General features: G+C 44.8%; 1 protein-coding gene across 6 annotated transcripts in view; it reads left to right on the top strand.

Moving 5' to 3' along the window:
• LOC110525413 (transient receptor potential cation channel subfamily M member 3) overlaps positions 1-18,311 on the top strand; it is a 184,187-nt gene that overhangs the window by 111,801 nt on the left and 54,075 nt on the right. For 4 of the 6 annotated variants that reach the window (XM_036979555.2, XM_036979556.2, XM_090237172.1 and 1 more), the window contains exons 7-8: positions 17,418-17,592; positions 17,801-17,924. In XM_036979555.2, the coding sequence (XP_036835450.1) occupies positions 17,418-17,592; positions 17,801-17,924 (299 nt within the window). Of the gene's footprint in view, positions 1-11,773; positions 11,904-17,417; positions 17,593-17,800; positions 17,925-18,311 lie in introns of all 6 variants that reach the window. The other 2 variants (XM_090237170.1, XM_090237171.1) reach the window with 1 other exon arrangement.

Below are 18,311 nucleotides of genomic sequence, written 5' to 3' on the forward strand. Positions count from 1 at the left end.
CATTCCCAAAAGCATGATTAGTTGTGTATGCTATTTGGTGTGCATACCTTTAAGCTGTAAAGTTTAGGCTTATGGAGTTATATCAGCCTAAAATAATGAACAAAAAACCTCAATGTAACCTACAGAAATTGCACAATAATTATACATTTATGTTTTTTAAGGTATTATTTTTCTTTATTCAACCCGCCCGCCATCCACCCGCCTTTCAGCCACACAATATTTAATGACCCTAAACCTGCCTGCTATGAATCAATCTGCGCATCACTATATCAGGGTCATATTTATTAGCTCACAACGTAGCATAACATATTGCGACAGAAAACAAAAATGAGCCTTTATGGGACAAGCTCCAATGGTACCTCCACGTTTCAGACAGTTTGCTTCCATTTTGTGCCTAATGAATACCACCCAGGGTTCTAGAAATTGACCATTTCTTTATTTGATTATCTGTCCACAGTCAAGAAAGATGCACATATCACTGAAAAAAAGCAACATGGTCCCATGATTCAAAACATGGGTTGGTCCCAGAAAAATCCCAGAACTTTTCCATACTCACAAAAAGCTTATTTCTCTAAAATGTTCTGCACAAATTAGTTTACATCCCCTTTATTCAGCATTTCTCCTTTGCCAAGATAGTCCTTCCACCTGACACGTGGGGCATGTCAAGAAGCTGATTAAACAACATTATCATTACGAGGTGCACCTTGTGCTGGGGACAATTAAAGGCCACTCTAAAATGTGCAGTTTTGTCGCACAACACAATGCCACAGATGTCTCAAGTTTTCATGGAGCATGCAATTGGCATGCTGACTGCAGGAATGTCCACCAGAGCTGTTACCAGAGAATTGAATGTTAATTTCTCTACCATAAGTCGCCTCCAACGTTGTTTTAGAGAATTTGGCAGTACCTCCAACTGGCCTCATAACCGCAGACCACCGGTAATCACGCCAGCCCAGGACCTCCACATCTAGCTTCTTCACCTGCGGGATCGTCTGAAACCAGCCACCCGGACAACTGATGAAACTGAAGAGTATTTCCATCTCTAATAAAGCCCCTTTGTGGGGGGAAACTAATTCTGATTGACTGGGCCTGGCTCCCCAGTGGGTAGGCCGATGCCCTCCCAGGCCCACCAATGGTTGCGCTCCTGCCCAGTCATGTGAAATCCAAAGATTAGGGCCTATTTAATGTATTTCAATTGACTGATTTCCTTATATGCACTGAAACTCAGTAAAATCGTTGAAATTGTTCCATGTTGGGTTTATATTTTTGTTCAGTATAAATGTCCCTCTCAGTAGGGTCCTCTGGGATGCGTCATGCCCTGAGGTTTCTCACAAAAAAAGAGGATAATGAAATAAGAGGAAAAATCATTTAGTTTGAATGGCCACATATTGGAATGAAAGTGATACTTAGAAAAATCTGCCCCCAAGGTCCCATTGTACTGCATGTGCAAACTTGTGGTTGGTTACACAATACCTGTCAGGAACATTACTTCAAGACTAGTACAATCAATATATATTGTCCTGGAAATTAGTCATTTTTTACATTGTGTTTTGCGGACACAAACACGAATCTATGTTAGGACAGATCTAATGAATAAAATATTCTCCTAACATTTCTCCTATAGCTAAAACTAAAAAAGTAATTTTTCAGTGAGTACACCCTCCCACTCCATATTACATGCGGCTGTGTTGCCTCGTGTGCTATTGTGACTGAGGATCGAGGTGACAGCTCGGCTCCAGCTGAGGGTAACAGAATAAATGGATAAAGACAGGGCTTTGGGTGAAGTGCTGTTTATGGTGGCTGTGGCCAACACAGTCACACGCCAGGTTGGATACATTCCTGTCTCCTCCTGGCACGGTCCGGAAGCAGCTGGAGATATGCCTGAGCAGCTTCCTTCAAAACCAACGGTATCCTCCCATCTCAGCCATTGTCCTTCCCTTCTTCCTCTTGTCCTCGGTCTTTGGACTTTCTCAGTGATAAAGTATGGATTATTCTTTTCAACATTATGTTACGAAACCAACTAGCCAGCCTACGAATAGGTACATGTTGGAGATTGTCCCTTTAAGATTAGAGAGATCCCTGTATAACCATACACAGGAATAGCCGATAGATCATCTAGCCATAGTCATCCATCCCCCTGTCCTCTAGTCCTCTTAGATCATAGCCATGGTCATCCATTCCCCTGTCTTCTAGTCCTCTTAGATCATAGCCATGGTCATCCATGCCACTGTCCTCTAGTCCTCCTAAATCATAGCCATAGTCATCCATCCCCCTGTCCTCTAGTCCTCTTAGATCATAGCCATGGTCATCCATCCCCCTGTCCTCTAGTCCTCTTAGATCATAGCCATGGTCATCCATTCCCCTGTCCTCTAGTCCTCTTAGATCATAGCTATGGTCATCCATCCCCTTGTCGTCTAGTCCTCTTACAACATAGCCATGGTTATCCATCCCCCTGTCCTCTAGTCCTCTTAGAGCATAGCCATGGTCATCCATCCCCTTGTCGTCTAGTCCTCTTACAACATAGCCATGGTCATCCATCCCCCTGTCCTCTAGTCATCTTAGATCATAGCCAAAGTAATCCATCCCCCTGTACTCTAGTCCTCTTAGATCATAGCCATGGTCATCCATCCCCCTGTCCTCTAGTCCTCTTACAACATAGCCATGGTCATCCATCCCCCTATCCTCTAGTCCTCTTAGATCATAGCCATGGTCATCCATCCCCCTGTCGTCTAGTCCTCTTACAACATAGCTATGGTCATCCATCCCCCTGTCCTCTAGTCCTCTTACAACATAGCTATAGTCATCCATCCCCCTGTCCTCTAGTCCTCTTAGATCATAGCCATGGTCATCTATCCCCCTGTCCTCTAGTCCTCTTACAACATAGCCATGGTCATCCATCCCCCTGTCCTCTAGTCCTCTTAGATCATAGCCATAGTAATCCATCCATCCCCCTGTCCTCTAGTCCTCTTACAACATAGTCATGGCCATCCATCCCCCTGTCCTCTAGTCCTCTTAGATCATAGCCATGGTCATCCATCCCCCTGTCCTCTAGTCCTCTTACAACATAGCCATGGTCATCCATCCCCCTGTCATCTAGCCCTCTTAGATCATAGCCATGGTCATCCATCCCCCTGTCCTCTAGTCCTCTTACAACATAGCCATGGTCATCCATCCCCCTGTCCTCTAGTCCTCTTACAACATAGTCATGGTCATCCATCCTCCTGTCCTCTAGTCCTCTTAGATCATAGCCATGGTCATCCATCCCCCTGTCCTCTAGTCCTCTTACAACATAGCCATGGTCATCCATCCCCCTGTCATCTAGCCCTCTTAGATCATAGCCATGGTCATCCATCCCCCTGTCCTCTAGTCCTCTTAGATCATAGCCATGGTCATCCGTCCCCCTGTCCTCTAGTCCTCTTAGATCATAGCCATGGTCATCCATCCCCCTGTCCTCTAGTCCTCTTAGATCATAGCCATGGTCATCCATCCCCCTGTCCTCTAGTCCTCTTAGATCATAGCCATGGTCATCCATCCTCCTGTCCTCTAGTCCTCTTACAACATAGCCATGGTCATCCATCCCCCTGTCCTCTAGTCCTCTTACAACATAGCCATGGTCATCCATCCCCCTGTCCTCTAGTCCTCTTAGATCATAGCCATGGTCATCCATCCCCCTGTCCTCTAGTCCTCTTACAACATAGCCATGGTCATCCATCCCCCTGTCCTCTAGTCCTCTTACAACATAGCCATGGTCATCCATCCCCCTGTCCTCTAGTCCTCTTAGTTCATAGCCATGGTCATCCATCCCCCTGTCATCTAGCCCTCTTAGATCATAGCCATGGTCATCCATCCCCCTGTCCTCTAGTCCTCTTAGATCATAGCCATGGTCATCCATATCCCTGTCCTCTAGTCCTCTTAGATCATAGCCATGGTCATCCATCCCCCTGTCCTCTAGTCCTCTTAGATCATAGCCATGGTCATCCATTCCCCTGTCCTCTAGTCCTCTTACAACATAGTCATGGTCATCCATCTCCCTGTCCTCTAGTCCTCTTACAACATAGCCATGGTCATCCATCCCCCTGTCCTCTAGTCCTCTTAGTTCATAGCCATGGTCATCCATCCCCCTGTCATCTAGCCCTCTTAGATCATAGCCATGGTCATCCATCCCCCTGTCCTCTAGTCCTCTTAGATCATAGCCATGGTCATCCATATCCCTGTCCTCTAGTCCTCTTAGATCATAGCCATGGTCATCCATCCCCCTGTCCTCTAGTCCTCTTAGATCATAGCCATGGTCATCCATTCCCCTGTCCTCTAGTCCTCTTACAACATAGTCATGGTCATCCATCTCCCTGTCCTCTAGTCCTCTTACAACATAGCCATGGTCATCCATCCCCCTGTCCTCTAGTCCTCTTAGTTCATAGCCATGGTCATCCATCCCCCTGTCCTCTAGTCCTCTTACAACATAGCCATGGTCATCCATCCCCCTGTCATCTAGCCCTCTTAGATCATAGCCATGGTCATCCATCCCCCTGTCCTCTAGTCCTCTTAGATCATAGCCATGGTCATCCATACCCCTGTCCTCTAGTCCTCTTAGATCATAGCCATGGTCATCCATCCCCCTGTCCTCTAGTCCTCTTAGATCATAGCCATGGTCATCCATCCCCCTGTCCTCTAGTCCTCTTACAACATAGCCATGGTCATCCATCCCCCTGTCCTCTAGTCCTCTTAGATCATAGCTATGGTCATCCATCCCCTTGTCGTCTAGTCCTCTTACAACATAGCCATGGTTATCCATCCCCCTGTCCTCTAGTCCTCTTAGTTCATAGCCATGGTCATCCATCCCCCTGTCCTCTAGTCCTCTTACAACATAGCCATGGTCATCCATACCCCTGTCCTCTAGTCCTCTTAGATCATAGCCATGGTCATCCATCCCCCTGTCCTCTAGTCCTCTTAGATCATAGCCATGGTCATCCATCCCCCTGTCCTCTAGTCCTCTTACAACATAGCCATGGTCATCCATCCCCCTGTCCTCTAGTCCTCTTAGATCATAGCTATGGTCATCCATCCCCTTGTCGTCTAGTCCTCTTACAACATAGCCATGGTTATCCATCCCCCTGTCCTCTAGTCCTCTTAGTTCATAGCCATGGTCATCCATCCCCCTGTCCTCTAGTCCTCTTACAACATAGCCATGGTCATCCATCCCCCTGTCATCTAGCCCTCTTAGATCATAGCCATGGTCATCCATCCCCCTGTCCTCTAGTCCTCTTAGATCATAGCCATGGTCATCCATACCCCTGTCCTCTAGTCCTCTTAGATCATAGCCATGGTCATCCATCCCCCTGTCCTCTAGTCCTCTTAGATCATAGCCATGGTCATCCATCCCCCTGTCCTCTAGTCCTCTTACAACATAGCCATGGTCATCCATCCCCCTGTCCTCTAGTCCTCTTAGATCATAGCTATGGTCATCCATCCCCTTGTCGTCTAGTCCTCTTACAACATAGCCATGGTTATCCATCCCCCTGTCCTCTAGTCCTCTTAGATCATAGCCATGGTCATCCATCCCCCTGTCCTCTAGTCCTCTTAGATCATAGCTTGGTCATCCATACCCCTGTCGTCTAGTCCTCTTACATCATAGCCATGGTCATCCATACCCCTGTCCTCTAGTCCTCTTACATCATGGTCATCCATACCCCTATCCTCTAGTCCGCTTGTGGACTCATCCCTTATTTGTGCACTTGTCATGTCCCCTTTTCCTCCCCTTTAAACAACTCATCATCACACACCCTCGTTCCCATGTGTCCAAGGTCAGACGACTACAGGAATCCTTGAAGAACAGTGCTGTCTCTGTTCCCACCAGACTCCCATCTCTCCCCGTGGCAACAATTCAAACAGCTAGGCAGATAGAAGAGTGAGACAGCAGACGGCCTCAGGTGACGGTCATAGCTCTCTGCTGTGTGTGGTAATGCACTAGTCTCAGAGAGGGAAAGGGAATGAGAGACGAAGTGGAAAGAGAGGCAATGAGGTTACCTTGAGGGGTCTCTTCTGAATAGGAGGATGAGAATATACGAGAGGACGGAGAGAGAAAGAGGGATCCTTTTCTCTTCATGTAGCCTTCACCTACTCTCTCGTCAGCACTAAGGTGTGTGTGTGTGTGTGTGTGTGTGTGTGGGGTGTGGGGGGGGTTATCTATACCTCTGTCTGTTTTTAGGTGTGGGGGGGGTTATCTATACCATTTTTAATCACAGTCATATGTAAAGGATGAGAAATGGACCCTGCAGGAATTGGATTCTAATCAAATGCTATGAAGCCCTGACCTCAGCTGGGACCCACAGGACCAGTGTTTCCGCCACACTCATTTTGCTGTGGCGCTGAGCCAAGGCAAAATCATTGCCACCAGTGAAAAAAATAAGCAAGATTCAAAAATATTTCTGCTGAGGTGCACTTTGAAGCTCCTAGAAAATTCCACATTTACTTTTCCTCTGCATAATGGCGATTTTAGCATGTAAATCTTGGTGCGGCAACTCAACCAATTTGTTTTAGATGCATGCCAGCAACAAAACATAACACTAAACTGCCTTTTTAAAAACCATAGCTTATATTGCTGACTTGCTTAAGTAAATGTGGTTCTACTGACTCTGTCGATTTGTGTACCTTGATAAGAACCACATTCTTCTTCATTAGTAAGGAATGCCGACATGAATTTTGACTTTTGAACCATACACAAACATCATTACATTTATGTTCAGTAAATTCATAATGTTTGTTCTTATATCATCAACACTTAGCTGTAAGTATAAGCAAGTGCAAGCAAACAAGCTGTGATGAGGTGGTACTATTTGTTCAGCACTTTCAAAATGGACACTGACATCAATTCAGATAGATGTTAGTTCAGATCAATTCAGCAAGATGTTGAGGCCATAACTTTACTATTCTTTGAGGAGAGAGAGAGACAGACAGAGAGACAGACAGAGAGAGAGAGAGAGTTAGCCTACCATGTGAAGTATTTACTAGGCCGATGTGGTCTAAAAAGGAAGGAAAATTAAATCACCAGGATCCACTTTTATAGACAATATACCGATGCACAGACAGCGCATTGCACAAACAAAACAACTCTCGCAATATCAAGTGGAATTACATGGGTCTATTACCCTACTGCAATTTATAAAATATAGAAAATAGACTGTCACCGGCAAACATGGTTACAGACTCAACAACATTATATAGTATTTCCTCCTCGTGGAGAAAAGCACATGAGCTAATTATAATACACAAAGTAAGCAAAACAATGAAATGCAGAATTCCAACTTTGCCTAAGATGGTGAATAAGATACTAATGAGATAGACCTATATAAGCGATATATTGTAACAATTGAGATTTACAAACTATGGCATAAGGTATCGATGTGGATAGGAGGCAAGCCATAATTTCGATTAAGACATTAAGCTACATTTGAAATGTACAGCGACAGACTTACAGCATTCTCCCTGTACACCAAGTCAGAACCGTAGGATAAATAACGGGGGCATATAATGAAGTCTCTTACAATATTCAATGATGACATTTCTCTAAAATAGGCTACATGTGCACCTCTAAGTCAGAACAGTAGGCTAAGTTCTGAGGGGGAGAGGGATCAAATTATTAGGGTGAGACACATGGGCTACTAACAGCTTACTGCACAGCATACACTTAGTATTACTTTCTTAGCTAAAGTATACAGTATCTCCCTGGCTTATTACATTTACACTTCCGGCACCGACAGAGATGGCCGCCTCGCTTCAAGTTCATAGGAAACTATGCAGCATTTTGTTTTTTTATGTGTTATTTCTTACGTTGTTACCCCAGGAAATATTAGGTCGGGAGGAACTATTGGACATAGGAGCAACGTCAACTCACCAACATTACGACCAGGAATACGACTTTCCCGAAGCGGATCCCCTGTTTGGTCCACCACCCAGCCGGTGACCCAAAACAACGGCCGCAGGAGGGGTCGAGACGGAGCGGCCTTCTGCTCAGGCTCCGTAAACGGGCACATCGTGCACTGCTCACGGGCATACTGCTCGCCAATGTCCAGTCTCTTGACAACAAGGTAGACAAAATCCGAGCATGGGTTGCCTTCCAGAGAGACATCAGAGATTGTAACGTTCTTTGTTTCACGGAAACATGACTCACTTGGGATACGTCATCAGACTCGGTACAGCCACCTGGCTTCTTCACGCATCGCGCAGACAGAAACATCTTTCTGGTAAGAAGAAGGGTGGGGGTGTATGCCTTATGATTAACGAGACGTATTGTGATCAGAACAGCATACAGGAACTCAAGTCCTTTTGTTCACCTGACCTAGAATTCCTTAGAATCAAATGCCGACCGCATTATCTACCAAGAGAATTCTCTTTGATCATAATCACAGTCGTGTATACCCCCCCCCCCCCCAAGCAGACACATCAACGGCCCTGAAAGAACTTCATTCGACTCTATGTAAACTGAAAACTACATATCCTGAGGCTGAATGTATTGTTGCTGGGGATTTTAACAAGGCTAATCTGAAAACAAGGCTCCCTTTATCAGCATATCGAATGCGCGACCCGGGCTGGCAAAACCCTGGATCATTGTTATTCTAACCTCCGCGAAGCATATAAAGTCCTCCCCCGCCCTCCTTTCAGAACATCTGACCATGACTCCATTATGTTGCACCCAGCCTATAGACAGAAACTAAAACAGGAAGCGCCCGTGCTCAGGTCTGTTCAAAGCTGGTCCGACCAATCGGAATCCAACCTTCAAGATTGCTACGATCACGTGGACTGGGATATGTTCCGCATAGCGTTGGACAATAACATTGCTGAATACGCTGATTCGGTGAGCGAGTTTATTAGCAAGTTCATCAGTGATGTTGTACCCACAGCATTCGCGCAAAACTAGTTCAGTTACCTTTGCTTTCTTGGGTACAGGAACAATGGTGGTCATCTTGAAGCATGTGGGGACAGCAGACTTGAATAGGGAGAGATTGAATATGTTAGTAAACAAACCAGCCAGCTGGTCTGCGCATGCTCTGAGGACGTGGCTAGGGATGTCGTCTGTGCCAGAAGCCTTGCGTGGGTTAACACGTTTAAATGTTTTACTCACGTCGAGAAGGAGAGCCCACAGTTCTTGGTAACGTGCCGCATTCGTGGCACTGTGTTGTCCTCAAAGCAGGCCAATAAGGTGTTTAGCTCGTCTGGAAGCAAGACGTCAGTGTCCGCGATGTGGCTGGTTTTCCTTTTGTAGTCCGTGATGTCTGTTGACCCTGCCACATACGTCTTGTGTCTGAGCCATTGAATTGCGACTCCACTTTGTCTCTATACTGACATTTTGCCTGTTTGATTGCCTTACGGAGAGAATAACTACACTGCCATATTCCCATGGTTAAATGTGGTGTTTCGTGCTTTCAGTTTTGCCTTGAATGCTGCTATCTATCCACGGTTTCTGGTTAGGGTAGGTTTTAATAGTCATAGTGGGTATAACATTTCCTATACACTTCCTGATAAACTCAGTCACCGTATCCGTATTTTCGTCAATGTTATTCTCGGAGGCTACCCTGATCAAAACAATCTTGAAGCGTGGATTCCCATTGGTTAGACCAGTATTGAATAGTCCTTAGCACGGGTACTTTCTGTTTGCCTTTCTGCCTATAGGAAGGGAGGAGCAAAATGGAGTCGTGAGGGAGGGTGGGCCGAGGAGGGCCTTGTAGGCATCACGGAAGTTGGAATAGCAGTGGTCGAGTGTTTTAGCAGCACGAGTCAGTATTTGGATAGAACTTTAATAATGTTTTCCTCATTTGCTTTGTTAAAATCCCCAGTTTGCATATACTCCAGTGAAGTTCTTTGAGAGCCGTCATGGTATCGGCTTGGGGGAATATACACGGCTGTGACTATAACCGAAGAAAATTATCTTGGGAGGTAATACAGTCGGCACTTGATTGTGAGGTATTCTAGGTCGGGGTAACTCGCCCTCAGCTTTTATCCAGAGACGGAACACCAGCGAGTAATATACTCGGAAGCGGTGGGCGGTGTGCAGGTCTCCTGAGTCGGATTAGAAGTCCACTCCGAGTACCTTTTCCCCGCCGGCGATGTTTTGGGTCAGCCTCTGGAATCAGTTCAATTCCCCAAGGGAGTACAAACAAAGGATCCAATTCGGGGAAGTTGTATTCCTGGTTGTAACTAGTCAAAAGATCACATTTGAGATCTGTTTGGTCTCTGGATAATGATTAGCCCAATAAGGTAAATGTAGATAAGCAACTCCATGCTTCAGCCTATTTTATTTGCACTTTGCTGCATCAGTTGGGCTACAGGTGCCAATGTTTATTGCTAATAGCATATCTGATAATATGGACCATGCATAGGCTATGGACCTTGCACAGTCCTTCTACATAAGAAGTCTAGGAGGGACCCCCCATTCAGCCCCCTCCACGACCTTTTCCCCCCACTGCTACACATTTTTTTCCAGAGAAAACACTGCACAGGACTGATTAATTATTAAAAGGGAGAGACAGTAGAGGAAGTGATGATTGGAGTGGTTAGAACAGTGGACTCAAACTCAGTTACTGAAGGGACTGGATATTCAACCCAGCACTAACACAACCCATATAACTAATTAACCAATCATGATCTTTAATAGACAACTTCCTTGATTCGTTTCATGTGCTGGAACAAAATCATGCGTACTGGCCTGGCAGGTAATTGAGTTTGATAGCACAGGGTTAGGGAGAGGTGAGTGAACCATGGTTTCTGGTTAGGGTAGGTGTTAATAGTCATAGTGGGTATAACATTTCCTATACACTTCCTGATAAACTCAGTCTGTCGCCTGTCATGGTGGAATTGCTGCGCTTGAGAGAGAGAGAGAGAGAGAGAGAGAGAGAGAGAGAGAGAGAGAGATACTGTCAACTCTGAGACAGCCAGGTAAATCAGTAGGGAAGCTGCTGTGTACCATGTATTGGGGAGTAGTGAACTACATGTAGGTCAACTAGTAATTTAACTGCATTTTGCTTTATCTTGGTGGTAGTTGAAATAAATTCTAATATGGGAAGTATTTTTAGCACTTAATTACTTTTTAAATATGTACAGTTGTTGTGTGGCTAACTATTATAACTTTTTTGCTAAAATAAAACATGGGTGAAGTAGGCAATAATTGGCATCAGACCTGCCTAATTATTACTTGAAACATAGTTTTTGTGTTTAATAGCCTAAATACATTTAGCAATTTGTAGTCTATGACATTTCAGATTCACATATGATAATCTTTCACAAAGTAGTTTTTAGTTAAGTACAGTAAACTATATTTTTCTTAAGGGTAGCTTTAGTGAAGTAATTGGTAGCTTGTAAACTATATTTTCAGAGTTGCTTCCCCAATATTTATAATGGGTGTCATTTTCCAGTAGACAATGTCCCACAATCTGGTGTTCAAGCGGTTAGTGCCACCACCTCCACTAACAGCCATACCTGTGTTGGCTTGGGTTCAAATTAATTCTATAGCCATTTGACACTCTCACCCATCTTATCCCTATTCCTCTGAAAAGAAAGTGTCCCCCAACCCAACTAATTATCTTATCTCAACTGCAGCGCCTACCCAACGCAAAAATAGAAACGAATGGATTATATTCAGAAGAGAACAGAAGAACAAGGAAAGTCAAAGTGTGACAGAGACATAACTAATCGAAATGGAGCGGTGGCGTTGTAGAATTGGCCCTTTACATCTGCCTCTGACCTTCTCTTCTCTACCTTTCATGTCTTAATACTTTCACAGCTCCAATTTGCCAGTCCACTCTGGGGAAATAGGTGCTAGCGAGTGCAGTGTGGATGCCGAGGGAAGGCCTAGATGTGTGAAAACGACCCACATAGAGAAACCTCCTCCAGCCTTGCTAATGTTTCTCTGGGTGAGTCAACGGCTCCATAATGAGGTCCGTTTAATCATGTTACATGTGTCCCCCTCACAACCCTCCCCCCTCTCTCCCTGACTAAAGATAGATATTGGGGGCTGGTGAGGCTCACACTTTTCCTCTCCTCCTCCCCTCTTCCGGGCTGTCTCTCTCTCTTTCTCTTTCTCTTTCACTCTCTCTCTCTCTCTCTCTCAAGAGCTGTGAGCAGGGGCCATAGACGTCAGAGAGAGAGAGGGAAGACAGTAGATACATAGAGGTGGGTGTGTGGAGAGTGTTCAAAGAGAGGAAGGGATCGATCTGCTCCAGTTACGAGCTACTCTGACCTATCACTAGTAAAGCCTCCACTAATCTGATACGGAAAACCCCAAAGGTTTTCTCTTATATAAACCGGATGGTAGTGAATATGTGATTTATTATCCATTATTGATGGGGTACTGGCATTTGTAATGGAATCTATTCAATGTCCGGTTCTAAATGCCCTGGTGTTATTTCATCAACATGACTGTGAGCTGTTGTGGAAACTTGATCAGAGGGGGTAGCGAAATACAGTGTGTGCTGACAATGACGCGTCTTGCAAAGCACAACGTTCCACTCCATAGACTCGAGAGTAATCTCGTCCAAAAAATGGATTCCATCTCCCCATACAGCTATGGCAGATTTGTTATTTTTTGAAATTATTTAGCATTTGGTCCATTTTGTAAGGCTATTTTCAAATATTTTCAACCCTACACAGCAAAGAGCACAAAGCTAACTTTTTTTATCTGTTTCCAATGTGACGTGATTTAAGAATGAATGCTCAGTCTGAGGTCCCCACTCTACCTGAGAGACCGTAGATATTCATATAATAACAATATAACATGGTCATTTAGCAGACCACTTTTATCTAAAGCAACTTGTAGAACTGTCAGCATTGCCAGTTACACAAATCTTGCTCTATACCTCAGACATATGAACTGGCTTTAGGACCACACGTACTGTGAGTGCAGTCTACTCCTGCACTTTGATTGTGTTGTGTAATGTGGCATAGGCAGGTACCACGCTCTAGTGATGGGCGGGTTGACTCATATCCCTCAGTCCCCGCAGCTATATCCGCAGTTGGGTTAGGTTAGGGTCACAAAATATTGTGTGGCTGGTGGGTGGGTGTGTTGAATAAAGAGAAAACAATACCTTTAAAAAATCCATAAATGTATAATTCTTGTGCAATTTATAACTATAGGCTACATAGGTTTATCTTTCATTATTTTAGGTTACTTGGCATTGGTGCGTAAGCCTAAGATTCAGGGCCTAAATCTATGTGTGCCAAATAGCCTACACACCAATCACCAAATGCTGGGATCAGGCAGATAAAGTTATCATCGATCCACTGTGGCAGAAAGGACAATGTCAGGGTTTAATTCAAAAAGAGAAAAGCTGTGAAATGGAGAGTTGTAAATAAAGAGAAGGGAGGTCCAGAAAAGTCCTGTTTGGTGAAGTGGTAAAAGAGGATGATAGCAGTGCCGACTATGTTATGTGTGATGATTGTGAGGCGCTATACACATTTGACAGTCTCAAGACGGGAATTTCAAATAGGCCTATGGCACGTTAAGGGAACTGTAGCCTATTGTTCAGATGGGTTATAACCTCTCACATAGCCTTAAAGTTGCAAAATTGTACTTTTTGGGCTACTGACAAAATTCACATAGAAATGGGAGTTATAGATCTGTCATTCTCATTGAAAGCAAGTCTAAGATGTGGTAGATCTGTTCTATGTGGCTATTTCTGTGCTTCCCGTTCATACGTTTCACTTTTGCATCTTTGACTTTTGGTGTTGTACACCAGCATCAAACAGCTGAAATCACAATATTTTGGGTTATTGAAAATATATTTCACATCGGTTCAGATGGTACAATGATTCTCTACATGAACAGAAATTATGCAAACTATTAGAATGTTAGCAACTAAGAAATGGCATAGCAATTTCTGCATATTGCACCTTCAATATTTACTCCTGCAGACTTTTGCATTTCTTGCTGGTAAATGATACAACAAATTGTAGGCTACTGTACATTTTGACTCAGGAACAGAAGCGGAGAAATATTAGTTATTTCTTTCAGCATCTTGAGGGAATGCGAATGCGCAGTTAGATACCATATGTAGAGGGGCTATGTTTATCAATATCATGAAAGCTGATATTATTTCAACCATATAAATTATGCATCCAAGCCGAGCTGAAATCTTATCCGAAACATTTCGGGTCATTTTCTCAATGCTTTCTATTTCCTTACAACTGGTCAAACTGATGTCATTTGGACATTTTGCACAGAAAATCTTTCCTGTTATCTTTAGAGTTATTGCATTTTCTCCCCGGTCCCTAACATCTTTTCTCCACAAAAGAAGTAGAGATGACAGAAAACTTTCCCGATGTCAACTAGATTGAAGCATTCAATTTTATAACTTGCACTTAATGTGGGAAAAACGAAATATGTTGTTCTCAAATTCTCGCAAAAATAAAATAAAATCAGGTGGACTACATATGTATTAATTCAATGGTTGTCCCATCGATCGGGTTCCCGCCGAGAAATATGTGGGCTTTGGGATTGACAAAGATTTAGCATAAACAAAAACATACTGATGAGCTAGTTAAAAGCTATATTAAGATTTTAAATGGGCTCATTTAAAAAAAAAATAGATCTTGCTTCTCCCTAAACAGCAGGAAGCAGATTGTACAGTCAACTTTTCTGCTAGTACTTGACTATGGTGAAACAATTTATCAGAATGCAGCAGCCACTGCTCTTGAACCTTTGGATGCTGTCTACCATAGTGCCCTTCGCTTTATCACGTGACAGTTTTAATACTCATCACTGCATCCTGTCTCAAAAGGTTGGCTGGTCCTCATTGAATTCCCGGAGATCACTTCATTATTCCCTTTTTGTTTACAAAGCTCTACTATACAAGCTTCTGACTTAACTTCGTTGTTGAAGGATAAAAACATGATTTACCAAACCCATTCACAGAGTTGGTTAACTCTTGAGGTTCCTTAGGTCTCTACCGAATTAGGTAAATCTGCTTTTAGTTTTAATGCGCCTCACTGCTGGGACAATTTATAGAACTCATTACAATTAGATGTTCTGGTGCCGCTCGGGCAGTTTAGAGTTTTGATTGAGGACCTAGTAGCAGAGGAATGTACCTGTTTTTGTTAAATGTTGTTTTCTATTGATTTCTGTTTTATTTTACATTCTATTAGAAGGGCACAAGGTGAGACCCAGATGCAGACACAGGAGGCAGATGGTTAGAGGCCAAGATGTTTATTAACAATCCAAAAGGTGTAGGCAAGAGAATGGTCGTGGACAGGCAAAAGGTCAAAACCAGTTCAGAGTTCCAGAATGGCAGGCAGGCTCGAGGTCAGGGCAGGCGGAATGGTCAGGCAGGCTCGAGGTCAGGGCAGGCAGAATGGTCAGCAGGCTCGAGGTCAGGGCAGGCAGAATGGTCAGGCAGGCTCGAGGTCAGGGCAGGCAGAATGGTCAGGCACGCTCGAGGTCAGGGAAGGCAGAATGGTCAGGCAGGCTCGAGGTCAGGGAAGGCAGAATGGTCAGGCAGGCGGGAATGGAGTCCAGAAAAACAGGCAAAGGTCAAAACCGGGAGGACTAGTAAAAGAGAATAGAAAAGCAGGAGCACAGGGAAAACACGCTGGTTGACTTGAACATTCAAGACGAACTGGCACAGAGAGACAGGAAACACAGGGATAAATACACAGGGGAAAATAAGCGACACCTGGAGGGGGTGGAGACAATCAAAAGGACAGGTGAAACAGATCAGGGCATGAAACTATTGGTTGTTGTATTGCTGTGATCAGGGCGGCCTTGGGAATGAGATCCTGGTCTAATTGGGTTTTCCCTAAATAAATAAATAATTATATTGTTTTATGACATTATTCTGGTGAGGAAAGGTTTATTTAGTCTTCTAGGGCCACATATAGTAACAGAAGAGAAGTTGCGTGTATCTAATTCTAGACAAGTTGACTTACAAATAGCCAACCAAAAGGTCGGAAATTATAAGCAGAAGCATTTCTAAATCTCTTGACTGTAGCACATCTTCTATATTAGCGGGTTAGGGTCGTGTGCTGGCCTCAGAGTTTAACTTTATCAAGTATATTGGGGTGGTTGCGGATGGGTTATTAGCAATTGAAGACGGGTGCGGGTGAACAAACAGCTGACCCGCACTCACCACTACCATGCGCTCTCTTTCTCTCTGTCTAGCCAATTAGCAACGACACAGCTGTGCTTTCCCTTCCTCATCTGCACGATGGCGTCTTTCAATTGGAGCGTAATACCTTCAGGTTCTGGAGATGACCGCCAAAGAAAAGCAGACATTATTGTGACACATGCAGAGGTGAAGACTAACAGAAGAAGTCAAGTAAAACCGATATGAAAAGAGAAGACTATCACTCCTCTGTTCTTATTCTCCTCTGTCTGACAGTGTGCTGGCGTTCTAGGCTTTGAAGTAGACAAGGCCCTAAAATAGGTCCTTCTTTATGTAACTGTGCCTGTAGCAAGCGAGACACAATGATGGCACGTGTGTGAGCGGGCCCTGAGTCTTTGGCCCACCTATCCCCAGTGAACTTATGAAGGCTAGGATGGGAGGGAGGATCTGGCAGGACACAGCTTTTAAATTTGAGTCAAAACACTGATGGGTGGCAGCCAAATGAGAGATAGAGAGGGAGAAAGAGAGAGAGGGAGAAAGAGAGAGAGAGAGAGAGAGAGAGAGTGACAGAGCAAGTGAGAGAGAAAGGGAGAGAGAGAGAGAGAGAGAGAGAATAGAGAGAGTAAGAGTGGGTGGGAGTGGGAGAGAGGGAGAGACAGTGACGGAGAGTGGGTTGGAGCGAGAGAAAGAGAGTGGGAGACAGAGACAGAAAGAGAGAAGCAGTGACAAAGGAACTGGGCGTCCTTGTGGGGGTTTGGTACTGTAGGGCTGCATCCTTTCTCTTTCCAGGTCCATTATCCCAGGCAGGCCTGTGTGTGAGCACCAGAACCCACCTGTTAATTACCTCTAATGACTGTTAATAGCTTCTGATTAGCCAGCATGAGGCTGTCCCTCTGTGCAGCAGGAGGGTGCTCGCTCCAGGGCTTCTATGCGGCTCAGTGTGGATCTGTGCTTTGGTTAACTTCTCAGAAAAACACAGCGAAATAGGAAACTCTTTTAGAATCAAGACACACCAGTGTGCTGCCGACTGCCGACTATTTTTAACACGTGTGTCCCAGATTTGTCTGTTGGTAGCAGTTCTATTTTAATTGAGAGGTGAGATGTAGGGGCACTTGTTGAATCGGGGAACAGCACGTAACATGGACCCCGTTGAAATGTTGTCAGTCACACCTCTCTCTTCTCCCCTTCCTCCCCTTTCTCTCTCTCTCTCTCTCTGTCTCTCTCTCTCTCTCTTGCTCTCTCTCGCTCTCTCTCGCTCTCTCTCGCTCTCTCTCGCTCTCTCTCGCTCTACCTACCCCTGTCCTCCGCCTTTCCTCTCCCCTCTCTCTGTAGGTATTGGTCAGGGAGTGCCGGTGGTGGCTCTGATAGTGGAGGGTGGTCCTAATGTGATCTCCATCGTGTTGGAGTACCTGAGGGACACTCCGCCTGTCCCCGTGGTGGTGTGTGACGGGAGCGGGCGTGCCTCAGACATCCTGGCATTTGGACACAAGTACTCCGAGGAGGGAGGGTACGTGTCACATATCAGATACACAGGTTTGCTACTGTATTGCCGGGGATGCAGAAACCGTTCCAAATATCTGTATAGTAAGATGCATTTTTAGTGTTTCCCAAATGCAGTCCTAATGCTTAATACTTCAATTTTAAAACCTGAATTTAAGTTTTGGCTCCAGGTCTCTTTTACACTTATCCTTCTCCCTATCCCTCCTTCTCATCAGGATCATAAATGAGACTCTGAGGGACCAGTTGCTGGTGACCATACAGAAGACATTCACGTACAGCCGCACCCAAGCCCAACACCTCTTCATCATCCTCATGGAATGCATGAAGAAGAAGGAGTTGGTGAGTGTTCACACTTGCTCACGGGTCACCATGGAAACATACCCCCCCCCCCCCCCCCCTGCACCTGTGCAAAGTCTCAAGCACCAGTGTGATGGGGATTATTAAGGAGAAAAAAATTGAGATTTAGAAGTATTAGAAGTAAGCAGAAGGAAAACCCATTTAGCTCCTACCCCTTATACCCTACCCCCTACACTGTCCAGAAACAACCCCCTACCCCCTACACTGTCCAGAAACAACCCCCTACCCCCTACACTGTCCAGAAACAACCCTCCTACCCCTACATCCTGCCCCCTACACTGTCCAGAAACAACCCCTTTACTCCCTACACACTACCCCCTACACTGTCCAGAAACAAGCCCTTTACTCCCTACACCCTACCCCCTAGAC

Source organism: Oncorhynchus mykiss, chromosome 6 (assembly GCF_057628025.1).
Source record: "Oncorhynchus mykiss isolate SJ-2025 chromosome 6, ASM5762802v1, whole genome shotgun sequence".
In the NCBI taxonomy this organism is placed as follows: domain Eukaryota; kingdom Metazoa; phylum Chordata; class Actinopteri; order Salmoniformes; family Salmonidae; genus Oncorhynchus; species Oncorhynchus mykiss.